At 32.9% G+C, this 27,956-nt stretch overlaps 1 protein-coding gene across 2 annotated transcripts in view; it reads left to right on the forward strand.

The window, feature by feature from the left end:
• Positions 1-4,234: 4,234 nt before the first annotated feature.
• LOC134839360 (testicular acid phosphatase homolog) overlaps positions 4,235-27,956 on the forward strand; it is a 73,901-nt gene continuing 50,179 nt past the window's right edge. The window contains exons 1-8 of one of the 2 annotated variants that reach the window (XM_063854880.1): positions 4,235-4,472; positions 6,603-6,781; positions 7,349-7,505; positions 8,068-8,259; positions 9,330-9,459; positions 9,911-9,993; positions 14,141-14,250; positions 14,668-15,005. In XM_063854880.1, coding sequence (XP_063710950.1) covers positions 4,386-4,472; positions 6,603-6,781; positions 7,349-7,505; positions 8,068-8,259; positions 9,330-9,459; positions 9,911-9,993; positions 14,141-14,250; positions 14,668-14,830 — 1,101 coding nt within the window. In that variant the 5' untranslated portion in view covers positions 4,235-4,385 and the 3' untranslated portion in view covers positions 14,831-15,005. Of the gene's footprint in view, positions 4,473-6,602; positions 6,782-7,348; positions 7,506-8,067; positions 8,260-9,329; positions 9,460-9,910; positions 9,994-14,140; positions 14,251-14,667; positions 15,006-27,956 lie in introns of those variants that run through there. The other variant, XM_063854881.1, reaches the window with a different exon arrangement.

Here is a 27,956-nt window from a genome sequence, read left to right on the forward strand (position 1 = left end):
TGTTCAAGTGTGCAAGCAGCTGCCCCTTTTAATAATTTGGAAGAATTCCGAAGGAGGAAGACTTTGATGATCTGGTCCAATTATACCACGAACACTTCCTTCCAGCTGGTGAGTTCCCCGGCAATTTTGAAGTTAAGAAAAACACGATGCGCTTGCCCCTGTGCAACGATATGCTAGAGAATTTCTTAGCTGCCCCCAAATTGTGTCACAAAGCCACAGTGACAAAAGATTTTGCTTCGCTTCAGATTGGTGGAACCGTTCCCGTGAAAGTAAGCTATGCTGAGTGCTGTTTTGTGCCATTTGACCAGAATGAGTTGCAATTTCAAGTGTTAATTCGACCAGAATTTGTGGAAATTAAAAGTGTTATCTAAAAAGAGAGCTATAAAATCAAGACTGGAAACGTACGAAGAAATGATTTTTAATTTTTCAATTAGAAATAAAGACACGTAAAAACTCATGTTTTTCGCGACATTTTAAAACCGCAAAAACCAGAAGCGCGATTTTTGCTCATCGGAAAAAGACGACAGTAACAATCTAAATGAGGAAAGTCACATTTTTGTCGTTGAATAACAGCGGAAGAAAAGATGCCACCGAGGTGTAACGCTTGGGCTGTCAAAATCCTTACCGCGCGTGTTTAACCAATCGGGAAGGTTGAGAACGAGAGCAGCAACCCTTTTTTGTGATCAAGAAGTCGCTTCTTCAACAAAGATCAAGAAAACGGAAGGTTCTAGGTTAGAGTGGAAAATGTTAGAGTGGAAAACTGTGTTGTAACATCTCTTACCTCTCTGGATATGCCCTGAATATTGTTTAAATAACAAAAATATTTATTTTCAGGTTATGAGGAGCTAGGACCGAGGAAAAGATTGATCCATTTCCGGTGGATCTGGTAGATTTTTCTTCAACTGAACAAAACCAATAAAAAAAACGATAATAATGAAATAGCCCTGTTTTTTTTTTTGGAGTGACTTCGAGGTCTGAGTATGCTTAGATCCAGCCATGAGCTCACTGATTTTGCGTGTAAGTAGTTAAATTGCATACCTAGGCCGATAACCTTTTAACGGTAACACTTTCGTTGACCCGATCTTACGAAAGACCATTTCGAATTGTCTCTGGTAAATGCTGTTGAAAGCACGTAAAGCTTTATCTTGACCTTAGCCAATCGTTATAGGATTTGACTTTAGTTCTCGTCGTTATGTATTTTTCGGGCGAATATAACTTTTTTCGAGCATGAAAGTTTGAAATTTCACATCAGCTCCAAATGAGGGTGGATCTACTTTCAATTTTGGAAAAACCTAGATCCGCCCGCGAGTAATCTAATTTGTTTTGTTTTGTTTTCGGTTACTGGTATAATTCAGTACAAAAAATGCTTAACTATATTGTCAGCATATTGGAGGTAGTTTCCTTTAATTTTCGAGAGCCCTTAATTCAACTCCACAAGTAGTTACACAGTCACGCGCAGTTTTCTTTCTCTTTTTTATTTTGGTCACTGCTTTATTAGGCTCCATAATTGAGGGTTGCTGTTGAAAAATAGTCCTACCCGTACTCAGTGAAAAGAGAAAAACACCGATTATATTATTGTAATTGTACTTTTAGCAAAATTATAATTAATTATAAGCGCCATTTTTAGATGTTTAAACGATTTATAATCCATTATAATGATAACGTTTTTGGTGAAGTTTTAATAAATTTTAATCAAATATGTCAAGCTTTTAATAAAACGACCCCATGAGTTGCAAAATTTTATTGTCTTTATAAAAGAGGTTCATCTTTTATGATTTTGTTTTTTTCCGGCAATTTGATTTGTCTCCAGTCTTTCAATTTTGAATCACTTTTGTAATTAACGGAAACAACAGTAATAATTTATAGTTTGCCGATGATAAAAAATTTAAGTGTCAGAAATGGAAAAATACGACATGATACGCGGAGAAGTTGAAAGCGGATTGAAACCAACTATTTCGTCAAGATAAAAGTATGAAAACTGTGGCCAAAAAAAATTCGAATTGCTGGTACCGTGCAAATTATTTTTAAGATTTTTCGAAAGTTTTCAGCTTAAATTAACTGCTATTTAGTATCATATGATTGCATTCTACGTCTCTTTGAAAACAATGAAGGCTTTTCATGAAACATTAAAAGAAATTTTTCAACGTTTATTGTTCTGATCATTGAAAATTGGGAGGATAATTGTGTTCGGGTGTGTCAAGTACTACAAATAAGCAGTTGAGTGATATATAATATTAGAACTTTTTCAGTCGTGATTTGAACGACAATTAAAAGTTTCCAAACAACATCTCACTGTCGAGAAAAAACGGTTTTTAAGTTTTGATTTTTCGCCTATTATCGAGCGAGCAAAGCGATCGAGAAACGTTCGTTTTATATTAGAATTATCAGTTTAGGCTGAGAAATACTTGACTTTACTACTACGAAAGCTAGTTCTGGAAGCTTTATTTAGTAATTCTTTGGCAGAAAAAAAAATCGAAAATTCATCGAAAATGTTTTTTTTAAAACTAATTGCAATCGTTTATGCCAAAGTCACTAGGTGTCACATGATGGTTCTATTATCTGACGAACATTTACAAAAACCAGTAACCTGAAAAATAAACAATAATTTTTTTTTGAGATTGTGGTCGGAACATTCTGTGCTACTTGCACAGCAACCGGCTACCCTTGTTTATAATTGAATTTTTCAAAACAATTGATGTAATTAAACATATTTTCTCTTTATTTCAGATGATTGATGAAAATTAACTGAATCAATTGATTTTTCTTGGCGTTTTCAAATTGTGTAGCATGATTTTTGCAAATTTTTGAGAAAAATATTTAATTAAATTTTTTGAATGTTCAACACAAACTAAAAGCAAGCACAAATAGTTAATATTCTTTTTCAATAACTATGGGACATTGCAAAGGGAAACAAAAATAGCCGGTTACTGTGCAAGTAGCACAGAATGTTCTGATCATAGTCTTTAAAACACATCCATAAATTTTTTTTTCAAATTCGTGTCATTATTTCTGGGCGGTGTGATAAAGAGACCCGATACAAAATCTAGATATTAGACCTTAGAAAAACAAAAAAAGAGAAACATAGTAAAATAGGCAAATCGGACAACAGTTTGTGAAGAAAAATGACAAAAAATATTGTTTTTGAAGAAAGTTTTTGTGTTTTTGAAGTTATGTTTACAAAAATGGCGTAAAAAATAACCAAATATACTTATTTACACGAAAGAAACTGAAATTGAGCATAAATAAACTATTGAAAACGGCTCAAAATTTACTCGCCCACATTTAGACAAAATATCAATAATTGCAAACCGGTTATTCTCGAGACTGGAAAATTGTTAACCATGTTCGAACCACAATTGAAAGGGCTTTAATATGATATACCACTCATCCCAGTCCGATGAATATTTATGGTACCTGATTTTTCATGGAAAATTCATAGAAAAAGGAAAACAAACTAAAACACATCCGAATGCAAAGTTCCTCGCCATTTTCAATGGTCGGGACAATAACTATCTTTCGTGTCAACCACCAGGGCTTCGACCCCCTGCCGACCCAAAGGTTCCCCCCTTTTTTGAGATATCCATTTTTGGCTGACTGATTCTAAAATTTTTCTAAAGACGCCTTGGGTGCCAAAGTATACTAATTTTGAGGTGGGAGCGCGTGCCGAAAAAACACGATTTTGTGGTCAAAATTTTCAAAAAAGTGCCTGAAAACGACTTTTTTGGCCCTATTTTAGAAAAAATTTGCCTGCTGCGCCGAAAGATTGGTCAAAATAGGGTCTTTATAGTCTTTATAGTGATTTAATTGAGCCCAGAAAATCAAAATGGTCGGCCTAAAAAAAGATCGACAAACTTTTTAAGTTTATTTGAAAATCCGCGCCCACCCCTTCGAGAAAATCCTAGGTCCGCCCTTGATCTCAAGTACATTACATGGCTGAAGTTCTTAATCGAATTAATGTTTTTTTTCGATGAAATCTCAAATTTTTATGGATTCATTACGCCATTATTCTCGCCAAATCTTTCAAAACTTCGTTTTTAAATTATCTACTCTTTCGTTTTTTGTCTTCTAGGACAAAATTACGCCTTTTCAAAATGACGCCTTATTCACTCGAAATTATGCTTTCCTTACTAAAGAGCTTAGAAATTGATCAATCGAGTAGAAAGTAGAGTTGGTGATATAGGTCAGAGTGCTTTAGATAAACGAGCGATATCAAACTAATTTGATTGGAGTCAACTAACAGATCTCAAACCGATAAATTTTCTGACCTGATTTCAACTTTTAAAGGTATTGATAGCTGGCGTCTCAAATTGATTTTAATAATCGGAGTCGTTAGTTTACCATAAGTACGTTGCACTCTATAGTTGCGTCGAAAAAGTTTAGTAAAAATGATTTTATTCTTGGTTTTGCTTTTGTCTATCTTATTAGTTCCTAGATCCCAAACCGTGTCCGTGTTACCACTTTTAGTTCAACAGGTGAGCTAAGTATCAGTGTAATTTTTGATAAAACAAAAGATGTCCAAGCTATGAATTTTTGGAAAGTTACTAAATGAGTACCAAGGGTACAGCAAGCTGCCCTACCCACAATCAATGCATAAATTTAGTAAAATTTTACAAAAATTTTATATCTAGTTAAAATGGCCAAGATCTGCTCAAAATGGCCAAAATTTAAAATAAGTTTTAGTTTTTCTAAATTTTACATTCTGGAAGAAAATAACAATGACTAAAAAATGTCTTCCAAGTTTTAGTTTTTTCTGAATTTTACATTCTGGAAAAAAATAACGATGACTAAAAAATTTCTTCTAAGTTTTAGTTTTTTCTAAATTTTACATTCTGGAAGAAAATAACAATGACTAAAAATGTCTTCTAAGTTTTAGTTTTTTCTAAATTTTACATTCTGGAAGTAAATAACAATGACTAAAAATGTCTTCCAAGTTTTAGTTTTTTTTCTAAAAGTTACACACTGGAAGTAAAAAACAATGACTAAATTAGTCTAAAAACAGCTCTAAAAGTTGACCAGGGCGGAAAAACAGTTTAGGTTGTCTTTTTTTTGTTTGTGTCATAACGCTTCATCAAATTTTCGACCCCTATCTTCCAAAAGGATTTTTTAGCGATGGTTGAATCGAAGTGTTAGTCTTTGACTCTTACTCAACTTAGTTTGAAGCGCGCCAGAATGAAGCACATTTTGTCAAGACCTTTTAAAAAGCGTTCTAGAAATTTTTTTGGCTTTTTGTCCAATAAAAATTTGTCTCGTTCATACTTGCTGAAAATTTTTGAAAACCTGGTCTTTTTAACTCCAGGAGAGCTCTCAAACCCAATGTAGCCGCTCTTGAAAACGAGAAAACCCTAGTTCCCCCCTACCATTTTAGGACCATTTATCCCCAAGGAAAGGGCCATCATACGAGCTGTTAAGGTCATCACTATTGAGAAAACCAATGTTGTGCCCCTGCTTAAGAACTATATACATTTTTTGGTTATTTTTCTGGACTGGGTAATGTTGCCTCACCCTCAAGCAACTAGAACGGATCGTGGTGGGCCTAGTAAGACTTACATCATTCTGATCTTCCTGTAGAGGTACATGTGTTTTTCTAATACCGGCTATTTGAACCTATTTGTTCCGATCAATAAAAATGGGAGGAGCTTTATCTTCGGGCGTGTTTTTTTTTCTTTGTTTGTTTTCCAAGCTAAATCAGGTACCACAAATGATTACCGCGATCAGTCAAGTGATATATAGTTTTAAAACGCTTTCAGCCGGGATTGGAACGATATTAAAACATGAAAAATTTTCAAAAAGTTGTCCCAGTAGTAAGAAAAGAAGAGTTTTAATATAATTTTGAGCAAGTATAAGACTTATTTTCTCAAATATAGTACTTTTTAAGAAATTCATTTTTGGGCAATCGGCCCCAAAATTTTTCTAAAAGCGCCTTTGGCGCCAATATATACTAATTTTGAGGGGGAGCGCACGCCAAAAAAAAAGGAATTTTTTCGTCAAAATTTTCCAAAAAGTGCCCAAAAACGGCTTTTTGACCTGTTTTTTCAAAAATTTGCCTGCGGCGGTGAAATTTTGCCCAAAACAGCGTCTTTTTACTGCTTTACGAGAGCTCGGAAAATTAATTTGGTGGACCAAAAAAAGGAAAAATTTTTTGAAAATTTTTTGAAAATCCGCTCACCCTCGAGAAAATCCTAGATCCGCCCCTGTTTTTGTTGTAGTTTTTCATGAATATGGTCGGAACCACTTTGTACTTGCTTGCACAGCAATCGGCTATCCTCGTTCTTAGTTAACCATAAAGCTTTTGCTTGATCCGCTTCCACGGAAAAAATATTATTTATTTCGTAAATTTACTGTACAAAGTTCATTATGCTTGTCTTTTTCACCACTGAAGAACTTCTTCTTAAGCTTGGGTTTTTTGTTAAGATAAAGAAGGACCACTGTTAGCCAGATAAATCTTTGAATGATTTTAAGAAGTCCAATTATTCGTTCAACGAAGTTTTTCAGCCATCGAAAAGTATTTTTCATAGTAGCAATATTGTTACGGAGAATTATGATGCGGGGCGTTTTCGGAATGCACGTTAAACAACATTAATGGCTATAGCACTTTTTTCAAGGTTTGCAGACACGGCGATAGATCCCCAGTGACATGTTTTCCCAACAACCAAAACAAAGACTTCTGGCTCCAGGGCCCTGGATATTTGACCCCCAAAGGAGAGAAGCAGCTCTACGACAATGGAAAAGCTTTCAGATCCGACTGGTACCCTGGATTGTTGAGTGATGTCGTCCTACCAAGGTCTCTTTTCCTGTCTCAAATTATTTATTTATCAATGACGATTTGATTGGTGAAATCTGTTTGATCATCGCCCTTCAGTTTTACATAATTCAAATACACTCAATTTTTTGGTAAAAATTGTTATTTTTTTTTTATAAATAATAATAATAATCATAATAAATTGTTTGCGTTATCGGTTCCATTCGCTGTAGAGTTTACTACATTTACAACCAAATGAAATCTCATTGCGAGGAGAACGCCGTGGAGTTTTGCAGCCCGTTTTCAGGCGCCTCTTTTTTTAAGCTTTTAATTGGTTTTGTGAACTAAAGAAACCCACCAAATATCAGAGAAATCTTGCTGTGTTAGCAAAAAAAAGTTCAGATTTTGATTAAAATCTGTGCATCTCGGTTTCGATGTTAGCAAAAGTATTTCGTTTCAAAAAACATAAGCATAGATTGTATCTACCGGAGCAAAAGAAAAAACAGTTTCAACTACAATCAAAACAATCTTTAAAGGTTGTTTTGGTTGTAATTGAAACTGTTTTTCTTCCTGTTCGGGCTCTCGGTAAAATTGAAGTTCGTTTTACAGTGAGTCGTATGTGGTGAGTTCTCACTTCGACAGATGTCTCATGAGTGCGAACTCATTCATGGCTGGCCTCTACCCTCCGACCGATGAGTTCCTATTTGAGAAGGGACTCAATTGGCAGGCATATCCGACTCACATGATATCAGCGGATATCGACTACGTATGTTGCACATTTTTCCACATAGTTCGACCGATGCTGAAAAAAATTAATTACGCCCGCTTTTGGAGCATTTGTTTGTATTAACCTAAATATATACCAGCATAGAAAAGATCATGAAAATATTTGCAATGGGGGAGGTGGGTTTGGGATGTTTTTTCTATATTGAAAAAGATTTTTCACACAGCCAGAAAAATACCTTCTGATTTTGCCGCCCTGATTTCTTGGTTTAGTTTTGAGCAAATATCTTAAAGCTTGACTCAGTTTTTTTTGGAGATATGGACGGGTTTTTCATAATGGGTATTTCGAGCTCAGGTTGTCTCTTTTTCTTTTTCCTTTCCACCTGAAAAAATTCACAAGTAATTTTATTGTTCAAATTTTCTGACTGTTATAAAAATTGGCATGCAGACTGATTGAGCCACGACAAACAAATTTGGTCTTCATACTTAAAGTTGCAAAACTCCTCGTTACACCATAAAACTGATGCTTATGCGATGAAAAAGAGGCCACTGGTTTTCTTATAACGCGTGAAATAACGTCGACATAAGTGCATCAATGTGTTTAGTATCTCAGTGGGACTACATGTCCGGCCCAATTGAGGGAACTTGAGCGAATACTGTCTTCGCCTGTCTACAAACAGTTCGAGACAGAAAACCAAGAATTCATCAACACCACGTGCCGGCTGGCTGGCTATCATGATGATCGCGACTGGAATGCATTTGCTCTGCAGGTCATCAATGACAACCTCATTTGTGATGTAAGTTTTGCGTAGGTTTGATAACGATTCGAGAGCAACTAGAAAAACTTCAAACCAAAAAAGCGCGTAGCCAAGCTATGGCTCGTTTTTCTTCTTACATTCTAAAACTTTTGGTCGGCCAAAATTTGAAATTTTGTTGTTATAAATTCCAGAAACTTTTTTTGCTCAATTGTAGAACATATTTGATATCACCCATCAGAAACTGTTATGGATTTCATGAATTAAACAAAAACACGAAGAGGGCTTGATTTCCTTGCTAGTGTTTATCTAGCAAGTTTAACAGGCCCTTTTCGTGTTTTTGTTTAACTTATGAAATCCTTAACAGTTTCTGATGGGTGGTATCAAATATGTTCTACAATTGAGCAAAAATAGTTTCTAGCTTTTATAACAACAAAATTTCAAGTGTCCTGCCCAAATTTTTTAGAATGTAAGAAGAAAACGAACCATAGTTTAGCTATGCGCGTTTTTGGTTTGAATTTTTTTCTAGTTGTTCTCGAATCGGCATCAAATCTACACAAAAGCTCACTAGTACAACGGAATCGAATCCGAATTAGTTCTAGGAATTTTATCAAAATATTTTCATGCGAAATCTTGATTTTTTTCACTTTCTTTACTGGGAAAAACAGTTCGCCCAAACGGTTATAATTTTCTTAATGAGCATAAACTTCTGTTCTGTAAAATTCCTATTTAAATAAGTATAACGTTTACTTTGAACAAACTTTTTTTCAGATCAGGCGAGAGCGATTTATGTGAGCGTCTGTAAATATACTTGTTTAAACGTAATTTTAAAAAATTTGTCTAACAAATATATTTTTTCTCAGAGAAAGTTCAACTTCGAATGCAAAGTTTCCTTGTGGTACGGGAGAAAAGTGCTGGAGCTTTAAAACCAGTTTATATAGTACCACAAAGAGTATATAGGCCACATGTCTGCTCTTTGCGATGTTACTACTTAAGTTAAAATTTTCCGAAAAGATCCTATTAATGTATATTTTAGAGGTCAAAAACCTACAATATAATATTTTTGTCCACCTAAATGACTTTTTCGGTGATTGACTTTTGCTATGTTCTAGGCGGCTCATGAACTTCCCCTACCCGAGTGGGCCACTGAAAGTGTCCTAACTGAGATGAAGAACATAGTCAACATGCAGAACAGTATTCTTTTCTCAGACCCAGCAGGCACATTTCTATTCACGGGAGGCGGTTAGTACAATTATTAAGTCGGGTAACTGATGAATTGATACCGGGTTAACCTTCCGCCACACCGAAAATGCGTATCATATTCATGCGTATCATCATTTTATACATTTTTTTTCACATATGGAAAAAATGTTCATCATACAAACTTTCAAATTTTTCAAAAACTGATGGAAAAAATTTTGAACTAGTTTTTGCGAATACTTAGTTTTGGTCAACACGGGATTTTGTTATTGATTCTTAAACTCTCGAATAAAGCTTGTTATTCAAAAAGAATCTGTATTGGTTTCACCAGGAAAAGAAATTTCGACCATCAGGGTTAACTGTTCACGCTTTTTCCAAACCTAGCAAGATATTTGTAGCGCGTATCGAGTCGGCCAAATATTACCGTCTCAAAGCAAGTTTTTGCTTTGAAAATGCCACTGAGTTGAAATGTAACCATTAAAGTTTGTTTTAGGTCCTCTTTTGGGATTGATGGTGGAAAACATGCAGAAAAAGATGAACGGAACTCTCACCCAGAAATTAATATACTACTCGGCTGTAAGAGCTGTCCATACTTTTAAGTACAAACTATTGTAATAATTCGAACGCTGAAATTTTGAAATAAGATAAGAGGATCATTTTACCCTCTAAGTATTTGATACAGGCTGTTCATTTCTTCGAGGGAAAAACCGATGCTGTGCTCCTGATTTTCTAATCAGTGATATATAGCATATAACCAGGTGACCGAATAAGCAATTTCAGATTTTTAGAAACATATAATATCCTGCACTCAGTAAAAAGAGAAAAAAAATCGGTTATTTTATTATAATAATCGTACTTTTAGCAAAATATAATAAATTATAAGCGCCGAATTTTGATGATTAAACGATTTATACTCCATTATAATGATAACAACTTTGGTGACATTTTAATAAATTATAATCAATAGTCAATCAAAACCAAACAAAAACGAAACGAATTGAAGCAAAACCAGCTACCACAAATAATCATTGGACATGGTTGAAAGATACTTCATTTTAAAGCACTTTCAGTCGTGATTCCAATAAAATTAAATTTTCAAAGTTTTTTGCCAGTGTTGCGAAAAACCGTTATGAAGTTTTTAGTTTTTCATCCTAATTCGATCGAATAAAGCAAGCGATCAAGCTTACAACAGCTTTGTTAGGAAAAATTTAAAATTTAAGATCTAGAAATTGAATTGTAAGCAAGTAAAGTTAACTTTTTGAGTTCTGTAGCTCCATTCTGGGAACCAAAAATTCGACAGTTTTCTGCCAAAAATCTGAAAATTTTTTTGTGAAATCTTTTGATTGTTTTCTATTTAGGTTTTCTAGTCAATTTTCTAAAAAAAATGTTTTTTAGTTTTTTTGCCTGTACTACTATGAATGTCAAATTAACTTAAATATTGTTTTACATCAGTGTTTTTTATCACCCCACGCAGAAAAACTAATTTAAAAAAAAGCTTTGCGTTGTAGTTTTAAAGCGTTTTAAAGCGTTTTAAAGACCATGGTAGTAACATTCTGTGCCACTTGCAAAGTAATCGGCTATCCTTGTTCAGAAATCAAACTCGTTTGATAAGCATTTTTCCATAGTTTCCAACTTTTTTTAAAATTTTTGCTATTTGTTTGTTTAGTTTGTCCGAAAACACAAAACCATTGCTTTTGTAACACAAAAAAAACTCATTGATTGAAAGGAATAGATCTCACTCAGATAAGTAATAATTGTATGATAAATATTTTATAGTTCACTCAAAATTATAAAAAAAACCTTAATTTTTGAATATGGCTAGAAAGTTTATATTCAATAACTTTACTTGTCAAAAATTAAAAATATCAGATTTGGATTTGCAAAAAAGCTTTTTTGGCAAATTTAATTGTTTTATTTTGAAAAATCCAGCTTCAACTACGTTATAGACAAAATACCAAATTTTGCCTACAATTTTTTTCCATTTAAATTTTGTGAAGCGAAAAATTTTACGACTAAAAACTGAGAAATATAAATAAAGAAAATTGTCTTTGCATTAATTTAAAAACTGCTTGTCATCTGGCTAAAAAACCAAAGAAATAATTTAAATTAGAGTTACATCGGATTTCGTTTTTGAAAAAAAAATTAACTTCGCTCTTGTTTTTTTAGAAAAGTGCAACCATACGGAAATTTCATTGGAAGGAAATTTTTTTGGTTGTCAATATGTTTCAACTTTAAATTTCTAGGACTCTATGTATCTCCTTGATACAGAACGAAGTCATACTCTTGGAGCAACAACTGCTGAAAATTGATCGTGTTCATTTGATTTTTAAACGTTAAATATATCAAAATTTTGAAAAAACATCAGGTATAAAGCTAAATCTTGCCCAATCTGCTCAAAAATCTGAAAAAAAAATTTGAATCAAAAAATTGCTCAAAAGGAAACACTAGCGTTACAAATAACATAAGTGACAGATTCCACTATTCCTTTAAAAACTAAAGCGCTAGTTGGAGACCAAGTGGCACCAAAATTTAATTGATATAAACAAACTGAATGCATGTTATAACCTTTTTTTAACAGAAATGAGGGTTACTGGTTATAGTGAATTAAGAATGATGAAGTTTTTATTGCAACAAATGAAGCTCTCTTATTCAATTTTTCAAAAGAATTTTTAAATAGCATGGATAGCCAAAGTGCAGACCAAATTGACTTAGTTGTTCAAGTTTTCTTTTTTGTTAAAAACAACTGTGAAAGTAAACCCTGAAATTTTGCAATAATACAAGCATAACTCGAGCTAATTTGTTTCATTTTTTCAAAGTTTTGTCAAATTTGTCGTGAAAATTTGCTTTCTCAATTTTTCAATCCTACGTACTGGGAGTTTTGGCGATAAATTGCATCGATACTGAAACCTAACTGGACTAGTTGAATATAGTTTACCGAATCAGGGAAAAACAAGTTTTCAGTGTGCTCTTGAGTAATTTTTTTAAAGACTTTTGATTTCTTGAGAAAAAACTCAAATTAAATTTTCTCGTTTTCAAAAGTTTTATTTTTAAGAGAGGCCTGCAAAACTAATATTTTTGACAGTTCGAGCGAAAAAATTTAATCATTTTTTTAAAGACTTTTCATTTCTTGAGAAAAAACTCAAATTAAATTTTCTCGTTTTCAAAAGTTTTATTTTTAAGAGAGGCCTGCAAAACTAATATTTTTGACAGTTCGAGCGAAAAAATTTAATCAATCAGAAAATACATCCAAAACTACCTTTTTTGTTCCGACTTTCGATACGAAAGTAACGGAATATTTGTGCTCGGGGTGGGTTTTTCTTTTCTTTCGACAAATTTCGACTTTTTAACTAGCCATTTTTGACGAAATTTTTTTATATCATTCGAAAAGTAGTGTTGTCCTGAGCTCAAATTGGAAAAGATATTTCACCTGTGATCATTTTTCGTAAAGTTATGGGGGTTTAAAGATTGCCATTTCGGTCAATTTGGGACAATTAACGCGCGATATATTTCGCGCTATTAACGCGTAAGCGGAGAGTTAATCCGTCTTAGAAATCGTTCCAAATTGGTTAAAAGAAGCTTTTTTGCCATAATTGGTTTGTTACAAGGAGCAAAATCTATCCTTTTGTACTTTATATGGCATTTGGGATGATGATTTTTATAAAAAAATTTTAAATTTTAGAATTTTTTTTTTCATTTTGTTTTATTTCATTGAATTTTTTAATGTTATTACTGCTCCTTAAACCTTAAAGGGCAGTCGGAACATTCAGGGCTTCGCCCTGATACGAGCAATCTTGTTGTTCCGACTTTCGATACGAAAGTAACGGAATATTTGTGCTCGGGATGGGTTTTTTTTTCTTCAGACAAATTTCGACTTTTTAACTGGCCATTTTTGGCCATCATTCAAAAGTATTGTTGTCTTGAGCTTAAATTTGAAACGATTTTTCACCTTTGATCGTTTTTCGTAAAGTTATGAGGGTTTAAAGATTGCCATTTTGGCCATTTTGAACAATTTGGGACAATTAACGCGCGATATAATTCGCGCCATTAACGCGTAAGCGGAGATTTAATCCGTCTTAGAAATCGTTCCAAATTGGTTGAACGAAGCTTATTTGCCATAATTGATTTGGTACAAGGAACGAAATCTATCTTTTTGTACTTTATATGGCGTGTGGGGGGATGATTTTCACAAAAAATTTCAAATTTTAGAAAAAAAAATTTATTTTATATCATTTAATTTTTTTTATGTGATCACTACTGCTCAATAAACCTTAAAAGCCAGTCGGAACATTCAGGGCTTCGCCCTGATACGAGCAGTCTTGTTTCTATTTGGAAAAGTTTTGAGTTGGATTGTTGTATGTTATTAGATGTCCATTTTGTTCTTTGGTTTACTTTCCACATATTTGTATTTCAAAATTGAATTAAACTTTGAGCATTTGAATAATTAGAGATATGTTTGCATGGTGAACAATCTTTGCATGAAAACAAGCCAATGAAATTACGGATTCTGTAAATTTGTCTGTTTCTGGAGCGATTTTGAGCGGTACCGCGACAAAGATGATTTTGGCCTGTTGCGGAATCCGCTTAAAGTTCACAAAATGAACAGTTTGACCACGTAATGTAGAAAAAATTAAAGTTCAATATCACAATCTGTGACTCAGAATCCTAACAAAATTTCTCATCGAATTTTCTCTGGTTCATCGGTAAATTTTTGTTGAAATTTTAGCATGACTCCACAATACTGTCATTTCTTGGAAATCTGGAACAAGAGGTGGGCCCTAACCCGCCCTATGGATCATGTGGAGTACTGGAGTTGTATGAAGACAATAACAATAAGTGAGTATAAGCAATTGGAAAACTTTTGTAAAAACTGCTTATGAGTCTTAGGTCCCAACCAAAAAATTTGTAGACGGGGTTATGTAATAGCTACCGCGCTTTCTTTAACCAATCACTTTTTCGTTAATTCAGTCCTAAATTAATTACAATGGTTTTGCATCTCATTTTAGATAACTTTTGTAGTTTTTTTTTGCAGATGAACCCTATCTTTTATAAAAAAGTTTGCTGTCTGGGCTCATATTTTCTTCATATGAATCTTCTCGGAAATTTTGCTCGAAACATTTTTTGATCCACCTAAAACGGCCCATGGATTATTGACCTATAATGCATGTCGACAAAACTATCGAAGATTTTTTTGACGCCCTACATCCGTCTCTGACTGAAACAAAACCAAACTAAAATATTTGTGTTATTCAGATACTTCGTTCAGCTTTCGTTTCGCAACAGCACACTTGGAATGATGAACGAGGCACGAATGATGCCGAATTGCGATGACGTCATGTGCGATTATGCAACATTCTCCGACATGGTGGCAGACAAAGTCAACATGGACCCAAAGGCAGCTTGTAATAGTTTTTAGAAACTGTATTTTTATAACAGAATTTTCATAACTGAATTTTCATAACAAAAATTGAATTGTATAATAGTTTAAATTCCTTTCTGGTGCAGCTAAAAATGCACATCTTTGAGTGTCTTATACATAGATTACGGGATCTGCTTATTTATATATGATTTGTTTTGGGAGACCAAATGTGTCGTTATGGACTTAAATTTGAAATTGCGAAGCCCTGAATGTTCAGAGTGCAACTCTGCAACTTCTAAAAAAAATTTGAGATTCCTTTTTGGCTTTTTTTTACTTCCCCCCCCCCCTCACATTTCAAATTTTCAGTTTTCCTAGTTGTTGTTTTTTTTCTCTAAACATTATGGTTTAATGTGTGATTATGCAACGTAAAGTATGAATAAGAAAACGTCCACAGTAGTTGACTTGTTGACCATGCCAATTTTCATTGCTTTTTGACAACGTTAAAATAGTTTTTCAAACTTGAAATTCGAATGTGGAGGAGAATGTAAAAGAGCCACTTTTTGGAAAATCATAGTTTGCTATATGCGAAACATATTCTTTTATACATTAGATAGCGTGCGGGGGACGCCATCTAATGTATAAAATAATATGTTTCGCATATAACAAACTATTAAATAGACCGAGTACTTTGCCCGATTCAACGTGAAACAATTTTTTGGACGGATTAAACCTCCGCTTACTCGTAAAAAGCACGCTAACAGTCAATTACTTTTAAAAAGCAAACTATCGCTCGTTAATCCAGTCAGAAAATCATTTGTTAAAAGTCCAAATTTGTCAGAAAAATGAAAACCACCCGATTACAAATATTCCTTCATTTTCTTCAAAAAATCAAACAAGAAATGCATGATTAAATTTTGATCAAATTGCACTAAATTGAGAGTCTTACTAAACACTGTATACAACAGTTTGTCTAAATATTTTGCGTTTGATTTTCGATAATGGTTTTTTAAGACACAAAAACTGGTCTTTATTGAGTTCAAAAGCCCATAGTTGGCATTGCACCACCAATTTTTGTTTTTACCTCGTTTTCACAGCGACCATAATATACTAAGAAGAAACAAAATTTTACTATGAGTTCATAAAATTTAACAAAAAAGAGCCGTATTTGAACTCAACTAAATTGTTCAAGTTTGAGAATAAATGCTCAGCAAAATTTCTCTGACGTTTTTGACTTCCTTGCTTTTGGTATTAAGGAGTTTTTTAGAAAGTGTATCATGGGATTAAACTTAAAATCAAGATATATTTATCTTCCATTCACTTGATTGACAATATTTTACTCCCCAATGTTCATTTTCACTAGTTTGTGATTTTTTATCTTTTCAAACTTGCTCAAAACATTTGAATAGTACCAACAACAAGCTCACCCATCAAACTAAAACCAGAATTTAATTTAATGACAACTAACTGTCTAAGTACTTTTTGGCTACCACTGTCATTATTCGAAATGCCATGATTCTTTTTTTTGAAACATTTTCGTTTTCTTTAGTGAGCGAGAACTGTGTACAAAAAGAGCTCGAATGTTTCCTTAACAAATTACTTTTCAATTTTTGAAAGAAAATTAATGCATTGGGATTCTTGAATAGCATAAATTAATTTGTTGTTTTTTCTAGGATTTGCATTTTTCGTGATCAATTCGTGATGCATTTCGTACAAGAAGCGTGCAAGCTTCTTGCAAGATTTGCATTCCCTTAACCGCTTAGAAAATTCCTTGATATTTTATATTCTATAAATTTCGCGCAATAATCTGAAATTGCGAACTTTCAGTATTTTTATACCAAATTTCTTTTTTATTGTTCCGACTTTCGATACGAAAGTACCGGAGTTTTTGTGCTCGGGTGGTTTTTTTTCTTCAGACAAATTTCGACTTTTTAACTAGCCAATTTTGACGGAATATTTTTATATCATTCGAAAGCTATTGTTGTTCTGAGCTTTTGAAAAGATATTTTACCTGTGATCATTTTTCGTAAAGTTATGGGGGTTTAAAGATTGTCATTTTGGCCAAATTGGGACAATTAAAAGCGCGATGTATTTCGCGCTATTAACGCGTAAGCGGAGATTTAATCCATCATAGAAGTCGTTCCAAATTGGTTGAAAGAAGCTTATTTACCATAATTGATTTGTTACAAGGAGCGAAATCTATTCTTTTGTACTTTATATGGCGTGTGGGGGATGATTTTCATGAAAAAAGTTTAAGAATTTTTTTTTTTTCGTTTTTTGTATATTACATTTAATTTTCTTATGTTAATACTGCTCCATAATTCCTAAAAGGCAGTCGGAACATTCAGGGCTTCGCCCTGATACGAGTAGTCTTGTTATGAATAGTTAGCGATGAAAAAACCTCCGATAACTTACAAAAATCAAGATTGCAAAACATAATTGTTATCTATATATTTTTAAACAAGTTCAAAAATGATGTAAAGAGCTTTAGGAACAATGATCTTGCATTCATTCGAGCAAAATTTTATTCGTTTTTCAGTCGCTTACCGGGTAACCAGCAATCTCTGCTGTGGAATCTCGACTCTTTTTGTGTATTTAATAACGCCTTGAGAAACTGTGAAAAAATCTAATGTCTTGCAACGTTTTTGCGCAAACTTATCATTTCAAGAATTCTGGGATGAGTTTGAAGCTCCAATACATTACATCAAAATTATAGCAGGAATTTCATTAGTCCACTTTTTAATCATTAGCTGCTAATTTCACCTCTCTTTGTACCTGCCAAAAGCGGTCAAGCTCTCGAATGCCAAGTTTCAATGTTTGTTTTCTGTTTTGAAAAATCGACCTGATCGAATAATTCAAAGTTACTTTAACCATATTTTAATTTATTAAAAAAAACAGATTCACTTAGAACTGTTTCGACTTAAATTTTTTACCACAGGTCTGTAGTCGCCTTTTTGAGATCATATCAAGGGATTTTTCTTGGCGCAAAGAATCAAGCATGCGAAAGTTTGAAGCTTAAAATTCTCTGGACACCGACGTTTTCACAAACTCACCAGCTGGTATTATTCTAGAAGTCTTAATATGAAGAATAACCATGGCGCAGTCGGGTTGCTCCAAATTAAGCGAATTCGATTTCAGAATTGGATTTTTTTTGAACCACTTGACGAATGAAATGACGGAAATGTTGTACTGCACAATATTACTTATTGTTTCTGTGGGCATCCACGAATTCATAAACCTACCAGCTCGTAATCTCCTATATTACCCAGTTTAAGAACCACTAACAGAAAATGAGGATGCGACACAACGGAGCGTTCGAGAAGCTAGATATGCAGCATTGCTCAACATTTATAGGGAAGAGACAAATAGAACGACAAAAAAGTTCCCACAAAATCCAAAACTAAATATAGAAAGATAAGAAGGTTTAATTACACTTATTGGAACCTGATCTAAACTACATTTTATGATTGGATAAATTAGATATTTTACCAATGTAAAGTATTTTATATTAACCAATCATGATCCATCTAACTAACAATCCACTTATTTGTAAGTGCTGAAATTACTTGTAATTTCAGCACCAGAGAGATTTGAATTTAACTTAGAAATTAGTTGAACTCTCCCGAGTACTTCAGCAGCCGCAATAAACCAGTATACCCTAGATCTATTGAGCCTAGCAGAGACTAGTTAAACAACCTGAGACTAGATAGTATAAGATTAAGATTAGGATCGGTATTAGACTAAGAAGTTGCACGAATCTATCCGGCCGAAAATAAGATAGCGTGACGAGCAGACGGTGTACCCTATCCGAAATTACTCTATGAGTTATACCCATCGGTCATAACTCATCTGGTGCGACCATAAGTCTCGAACAAGACCTTAATAGCTTAGCATTAACCAATAATAGATTAGAATTTAGACAAAACATTTACAAAATGTTATACGACAAAAATTTAATCGAAATGTCTCTACGACTCAATAGATCAGAGCCAATATTCCGAACGATAACAGAACTACCCGGAATTGGAAGAAGACCTCGAACCAGAGACGACATACGACAAAGCAGAAACTTACCATATAGTTATATGATAGTTCGGCAAAAGCCAGAACAAACTTTTGTATTTAGAATACTACTAGCAATGAATTTAGATTTTCATTTGCAAACATAAAATTTTGAAGTCAATCTTCAAAATCATTTCAGGCGCTAAACAAAATTATTAATATACAATAACGATTGATAAAAAGATCTCAGATCGTTTTCCTAAATTCTGCAGTAATATACAAAACATGTTTGAAAAATATTTATTGAAAAATCAAAATAAAAATTAGTAGCATGACAATAAATGGTTAGTAATTATAAATCATCCTGTTGTTCCAGCTTCATCGCCTAAACATAACAGCAATCATAAGCTCACCAATATCATAAAAATACTAAATCTATTCTTTACACAAATTTAAAACATTTTAAACTTAAATTCACTTAATTTTAAAATCAGATCATCAAGGCTTATCCTTGGATCTTAAATCATTTTCTATTTAATTAAATTTAAAACTTGATCATCAAGGCCTATCCTTGGATCAAAAAAACAACTTTGTTCTCCCCCACCCACTTAACTAGTGTCTAACGACCTCAAACGTCGATTCACTATCCAACCCTTTCTAAAAACCCAGGACTAATAGAAATTTTTGAACAAAACTAATCATTCAAATTAGGATAAACAGTGAAGAACTTCGGTTATTCATCCTTCACTTGATCCCCCCTCTTACCAGACCCAGGATAAATCTTAAACTTAGTAAGTTTAAAATAGTATCTAACGAACTACTCGCGTTCTAATTATACCTGAACCTTGTGGATCGATTTACTATTCTCCAACCCTGAACACAATCACTACCCTTAAGTAAGATTAAGTAAGTTAACACCTTAGCTTATACTATCCACGAGAAAGTATAAAATCATTCTTCGGAATCGATATACTTTTCTCTCCAACCCTGAACAAATAGACCCAGGTTAAGCTAACAAAAAAATCGTAAGGACTAACAGTTTAAGCAAATAGAAATCATTTAACAACCTTTTGCATCCGTCATCCTAAACCTTATGTCATTTAAAAACCTAGGAAATAAACAAACAATCGTTTTACACAATTGTGAAATAGATAACAAAAAATACGATCTTGTAATCACACCACACACACAAACAGTTGGATATATCAGAACAAAACGACAAACATTAAAGAGAAAAATAATAACTAAACAAAGACAAATAACACGAAAAAGATTTTCCAAAAATAGAAACGCATTTTCAGAATCAGAAACCAACAGTTTAGACGAACTTTATAAACTAAAAGAATCAATAGATAAAAATTGCCCAATTCACGATCAATTATATTTCTCTGACTCAGAAACAACTTCAAATTCATCAAAAAGAGGAAAAAGAAGAATAAAAAAGCAGTATAAACACAAACCAGTACATTTATACAATTGGAATCAACCAATTAGACACATTGATAATTACATATTAACAGTCATCGAACGAAAAAATGAGCTCAACGCACACCCCAGGTGAAGAAAGTCCAGATGATGATGATATTTTCCCCTTTATCGTAGATGCAACCACTGATAGAGGACAGCATATATTTTGCAAAAATTTACTCTTAAATTTGTTTGAACCCGGAATCAGTCCATGTAAAACAGAGTTCCCAGATGTAAAAATCAAAAGACAAATTATCGATCACTATCTAAAAGATATATGTAACCTAACACAACAATACGGAATCTACTCCATAGAATTCAGCTCACCAAACCAGAATCACAGTAAATATATAATTCAAACAGACGACCTTGATTTAGAATTCTTAAAAGTATTCTCAGAATATATAAAAAGCATCCAATATCATAACTCACAAAGAGCAAACTCCATATTCACTAATGAAGTTTTTGCGATAATATATAGTTATATCTCGATATTAGAAAACGAAATCCAGATACCAAATGTCTCACCGACAGAAACATCTAAACATATAAGAGTACGACATGAAATCACACTACTCTCTAGTTTTCTAAATATAATTAAAGAAAATTTCACGAAAGATGAAGTTTCCCAACATACAAAACACGACTTACAAAAAATTTTGGCATGGTTGATAATAGATTATTTCACACATAATATTGATTTAATTTCACAAGCAAGAAAAAATTTTAGACCCCAAAACTCAAACGATGATACTGCCATCACAGAACAATCAGACTATGTTTGGGACCCCGAATGGTCTCATCCCGCATCCATAAACTTCCCACAATCAATCTCAAGTCAAGCAATAAGTACGATATCTTATGTAAGAGATTATGTACGAGTAATACCATTAACCATTGATGCAACACCATTAAACTATAATACATTTTTACCCGATATGCAAAATAATAGTTTAAACTCTACAGTCATACACAATGAAAACCTCAATGGAACTAGGAATCTTACTCAACAAGATATCCAGACACCATCACACTTCATAAATGAAGAAATCGTACACACAACAACTACACAACAAAGTATTTCACCAATACGTCCAAACTTAACAACACCAAGAAATACAAACCCTTCACAAACACAGGTAACCTTACAATCAACCGTTAAACCTTCAGTTGCCCCAAAATATTCACACATGGATTACCAAACATACAGACCCATGACAATACCGCCAAAAACACGCAAAACGTTCACTAGAAACAACTTTGCAGACCATAATTATAATTACACACATCCATCAAAAACAAATTATCAACCACGAAAAAATTTTAGTAATTATACAAGATCTCGAAACTGGGATAACCCAATGGCACCACCTAATTCAGTAAATTTCCAAACAAATTTACATCCTCCACAGGATCGTAGTGAAAACTATCCATTTTTTCAACAAAATAAAAATAAAAAACAAACATCTTATCAAATGGATTACTTATCCTCAGATGATGATTTCTTACAACCAGATATATTTACACCCTATAATCAAGAATATCGTGGACAAGGAATACAGAAACCACATACATATCATAGAATTTTTTCTCCACAACCAATAGATACACAAAATCAACAACCAATTCAACAACAAAACCCAATTAATACACAATCTTTTCAACCAATTCAGCAACAAAACCCAATGATTGCAAACTCGTACCAACCAGCACAAATGCAAAATGAAATACCACTCCCATATTATCTTCAACAACACGAAATAACAAGAAATCAACTTTCAAATTTTTCTCAAATGCCAAATGCAGCAGAATCATTACAAATGACGATGAATCCATACCTTATGGGTGGATCATCAATAACATCAAATAAACCTTTAATGGTATTCACAGGAACAGACCCTGAATATTCTGTAGAAGATTATTTAAATGCAGTCACAGCAAATTTGATTTTAAATATAGGACCTGAACCAATTAATACGCCACTACATCAAAACTGGATACATCGACGCACAGCGTTAATACAAACAACTCTAGATGGCGCAGCGTAAAAATGGTTTTCAGTATTGCCTATAGAAATAAAATCAAATTGGAAAAGATTTACACAAGAATTTTCAAAAAACGTTTGACTCCGAAAGAAACAAACAACAACAAAGAGTTTTATGTAATGAAATTCGCAGATTACCAAACGAAACCATCAAGCAATTAGCAGTACGAATCGAAACACTAGTTCGAAAAGCATATTCATTAAATACACATGACTATAAAAACACAAAGATGACAGAAATCTTAATGATGACCTTAACACCACAATTAAGGAAAATAGCAATAAAAAAGAGAGCATCCCATCCTTCGTCAATTCGAGAACCCAATTTAGATTTTCGAAAACTAGTAGACAAACTAGAACAAGCAGAAATCACAATGAAACTCGAAGAAACGGAAAATCTGAAATTACAATACGTTAACAGAATTGAAACAGCTTCCACAAATATAAACAATATACAGGAATCAGATACAGATCTCGTTGAAAAAAACACTGAAATACTCAATATTTACGAAAAACACCCAAACTTTAAAGGCAAACCATCTTTCAAAAAATGGTGTAATTATTGCCGACGATACGGACATAGTATTTCTGAATGTAGACAAAAACAGCAAGACAATCAAAATAAACCTCAAAAATATAAAGAACCAAATAAATCATTCTATCAATACATGAACAAAGATCAAAATCTACCGAACAAAACAGTCTACAGCAACAACAGTTCAGGAAAACCACTCCCGAACAATACAAATTATACAAGAAATCAATCACCATATAACTCAAGTTATAGAGGAAGATCACCAGAACGAAGAAACACGCATAATTCATCACAAAATCACTACAATAGACCAAATAGTCGAAATAACTACTCCAGATCACATTCAAATACACAACGATTTGTTTCTAGATCTAACTCCCAATCAAGAAATAATTATTATCCAAACAATCAATCACGAAATTCATCATAAAATAGGAATAGAAACTACTCCAATAATCGGAATAGAAGTTATTCAAACAACCGAAACCAGAATTACCCAAACAATCAATCAAGGAATAACTCATATAATAGATCGAACTATAACAGACCAAACAATAATTACCAAAACAGATCGCGAAATAATTCACAAAATCGACACTCAAGTTATAATAATCGTTATAGAAATTATTCCCAATCACCACACCGGAATAATAATAACTATAATAATTCTAATAATCGCCACAGAAGTAGTACACCTAAACATCAAAGACATATTAATCAAGTACAAACTAATCCAGAAACAACATCAGACCCTCCAGGTATTGATGACACAGTAACTGATACGTTACAACTCAATCAAATAAACTGTGGATCATCAGATTCAGAAAGCGATGCAGAAAACACTCTCTCCATCAACATGATAAAAGTCGAAAATGACTATGAACCTTTTATATATGAAGAACCTTTTTCATCACACATATATGAGAATCAATCAGAACTCCTTCACAATTATTATATTGAACCCGTCCATTCCACACCGACGACACAAAAAACTAATGAAATTAACACTACAAACCAACCCAATGAGAACGAAAAAACAAAATGCTTGAATACAAATCACATCTATCAAAACATACAAAAAGAACAACCCAAAGAAAAAATTTGGACAATACCATTTCTTTTAGAAAGTCCAAGAAGCAAAGAATTTCAACCACCAGATCTTGAAATTGATTTTTTAATTGATTCAGGAGCAGAATCAAATATAATAAACATTCCCACATGGAATGAAATAAAAACCTTACACCCAAAGCTAACACCTCTTGAAACCTCCAGCAAACTAGCAACAGCACAAGGATCAACATTAATAAACTACGGAAAAATTCAATTATTTCTTCTCCCCACAAGAACAATGGAGCAAAACAAAATTTTAACCAAACCATTTAAACAAATATTCCATATCACTGATATTAAACACAATATCATTGGAATACCATTTATCTCTAAATATATACCAACAATCAACATCTTGAATAGTAAAATATTAATCAAAGATAAATATACAAAAACAAAAGACACATCCCTAACATTTTTTCAAAGATTAAATAAACAACCACCATTTTTTTCAAAATTTTACCCAATATATAACCAAAAAAGAAAACACTTGAAACCACTATCAGGAAACATCTATAATTTTTCAATCAAACAAGTTCACCAATATGATAAAAAACAAAACAAACAAAAATTTTATATGTCAGATTTTGAATTCAAACCTATTCATAAGTTTTTCAAAATCACAATCTCATCAATAAAATATTTGAAAAACTCGAATTCAGATATTATTTCCTTACATGTATACAACAATACACCTTACCAAGTAACATTACCTTTAGGACTTTTAGGCTATTGCGAAACCAACGCTACAATACCACCAATACACGAAAAAGCATATCGTGTAAATAATTTACTCCAATTACTAGATATTTGCCAATCCACAATCCTTAATGAAGAATTATCTATAAATAATATAATAAGTAACGAAAACAGAAATACGGATTATTTCACAAAAACCCCATATTTCAAACCTACATTCAACATAAGTAACTACACAGAGAATCAACAGAAATTTTTAACAATGTTTAATTTCCAACATTCACAAATAACACAAGACGAATTTGAAAAACTAGCAAAACAGCTAATTAAATATTCATCAGTCTATGCAACATCCAAATTTGATGTTGGCAAAATCAGCTCATCACTACATCTCCCATTAAAACCAGACGCAGTTTTCAAAAAACAAAGAGCAAGTAAAGTACCAATTCACTTACACGATAAAGTGAACAGATTACTCGACATTTTAGAACAATACAACATTATATCACCAGTAAACAAAGAGGAACAACCCAAAGGCAACACATTTATCAACCCTGTTATCATTCTAGCCAAAGGAGAATCATTAAAAATTGTTCTCGATGCTAGATACCTCAACTCACTAATAGATGAATCAAAGTGTAATTGGCCTATTGAACCAATACAAGTTATTTTAACAAAAATAAACGGAAAATATTTTACAACCGCAGATATGAATAATGCATACAATCAAATGCATTAGACGAACAATCACGACGTTTAACACAATTTGTTATTGGAAACCAACAATACGAATTCAATCGCTTATTCTATGGAATATCCATAGGACCAGCAGCATTTTCAGCTTTTATGAGCAAAATTTTTCGACCACTAATACTCAAGAAAAATGCAATCACCTATTTAGACGATGTTTTTATGCAATCACAGACAAAAGAGGAAATGTTCAATGTCTTAGAACAATATCACCAAATACTTCAGAACGAAAATCTGAAGGCCGCCCCCGATAAATCACACTTCTTTTTGACAAGAGTTAAATTCTTAGGACATAATATAGAAAGAAAAACAATCACTCCATTGAAATCACGTATAGACGGTATTCAAAAACTCCAACCACCAACAAATAAAAAGAAAATCCAAGAATTCCTTGGAATGTTAAACTTTTTAAGCAAATATGTTTATAAAATGCAATTATATCTACGACCATTCTATAACATACTTAGACAACAAAATAATTTTGAATGGAATACAGAACATCAAGCACGATTTGAAGAAATTAAAAAACTTCTAACTGAACAAATTTCAAACACAATTCCAGATTCAAATCAACCATTTTATGCAATGTGCGATGCTTCGAACTTTGGCATCGGCGCAGCATTATTACAATCACATAATGGTACAAACAAAATGAACCTTATATCAGCAAATTCTCGATTATTCACTCAAGCAGAGCTAAGACTCTCAACTCTAATGAGAGAATGTACAGCCATAATCTATACACTTACAGAATATGAATTTCTGATACTTGGATCAAAACATCCAACAGTTCTATTCACAGATCACAAACCAATCATTTTTCTCTTTACACAAAAATCTAATCCAAATCACCGAGTTTATAGATTTCAATTAATTTTAATGAAATTCCCAAACTTACATATAGTTTGGACAGCAGGAAAGAATCTTGCATTATCAGACACATTAAGTCGAAATACGCCACCGGAATTACTTACACGAAAAACCACAGTTGAAATACCCAAAAATATAAAATTCTACCTTGCAAAAAACGAAACATCATCCCGACTAGAATGCAAATATGCAGTAAAAACTGACGTTGAACAATCACAGATAAACAATCTACAACACTTCCCACTTTATTTAGATTGTCAAAATAATCACTATGAAGTTGATCTACTTGGAACATCAACTTTTAAACCAATCCCATATTCACAATGAATAAAAAAACAACACCCAACAAAAAAGAATAAAACAACACCCGCCTAAAAAAGACCATTTTCCACTAATTGAAAAAAAAAATTTGACTGATAAAATAAACTTATCAGGACCACAAACAAACGATTCAAAATACACAATAAATCAAGTTTTTGACCTCCATGACCCACTTGACACAATACCCTTATCTAAATTAGAAATTGAAAACATTTTTCTCCCCCCAACAGAAACAATTACAATTTCAACACTGAAACAATATCAAAACCTTGACCCAGTAATTCGACAACTGAAATCATGGCACAAATTTAAAACTAAACCTATCAAAGCAGATTCAACTATTCTAGGAAACAAAACACTCCTCCGATATTTTCGAAAATTCAATAATACAACAATTAACGAAAACACAGACCTTCTAGAATACAAACTAAATGAATCTACAGTTCCCTGTCTCCCTTTAAGTATGATTCTTATAGCTTTTAATATTTCACATACACAAAATATTAAAGGACACTCTGGATCAGAAAAAACATATTCAAATTTTATACAAAACTTTTATTTCCCAAATGCACCAATTTGGATAAAAGTACTATGCAATGACTGTATAGTATGTCAACTGAATAAACCTTACCCAAATCAAAAACAAATAGCACAAAAACAAGATTTTAAAGGACAAAGTTTGTACTTTAATCATCGTATCTCATTTGATACTAAAGGACCAATTTCACCCTCATCCGAAGGAAACTCCTACATTATGGTAATTGTTGACGCATTTACACATTATGTAGCACTTAACCCAGTACCACATTGTAACGCTTATTATGCTTACACAACGCTTTATGAACACTGGATAGCAAAATTCGGACTACCAGAAATTTTAGTTACCGACAACGGTACAGAATTCATAAATAATGAAATCATCACACTATGTCATTTATATAACATTAAACACAAACCACGTACATCTCACGCACCTTGGACAAACGGCTTAGTCGAAGGTATGAACCGTTCATTACAAGAATATCTCAGATGTATCATCAATGGCAATGATACAAGATATACCGAATGGTCAGCAGATGTAAAACTATTTCCCTTAGCATATAATTCACAAATCACGACGACTTTAGGAATGTCACCATATGAAATGGTTTTTAACCAAAAGCCACGCAAACCAATAATGTTTACAGCAAACTCTCATAAAAACGCACAAGGTTATTGTCAACCAAATAAAGACTCAATTTGTTATATCCTACCATTACATACACATGATGAAGATCATTTTCATCACCCACAAATTCTTAAATTAGCCTCCGGTACACACACCGAATGGATTTTAAACAGAGATAAAAAACACAATGAAATTTACCAAAAGGTAACAAAAAAGTTGT

The sequence above is a fragment of the Symsagittifera roscoffensis genome, chromosome 2 (genome assembly GCF_963678635.1).
Source record: "Symsagittifera roscoffensis chromosome 2, txSymRosc1.1, whole genome shotgun sequence".
NCBI classification, from domain to species: Eukaryota; Metazoa; Xenacoelomorpha; order Acoela; family Convolutidae; genus Symsagittifera; species Symsagittifera roscoffensis.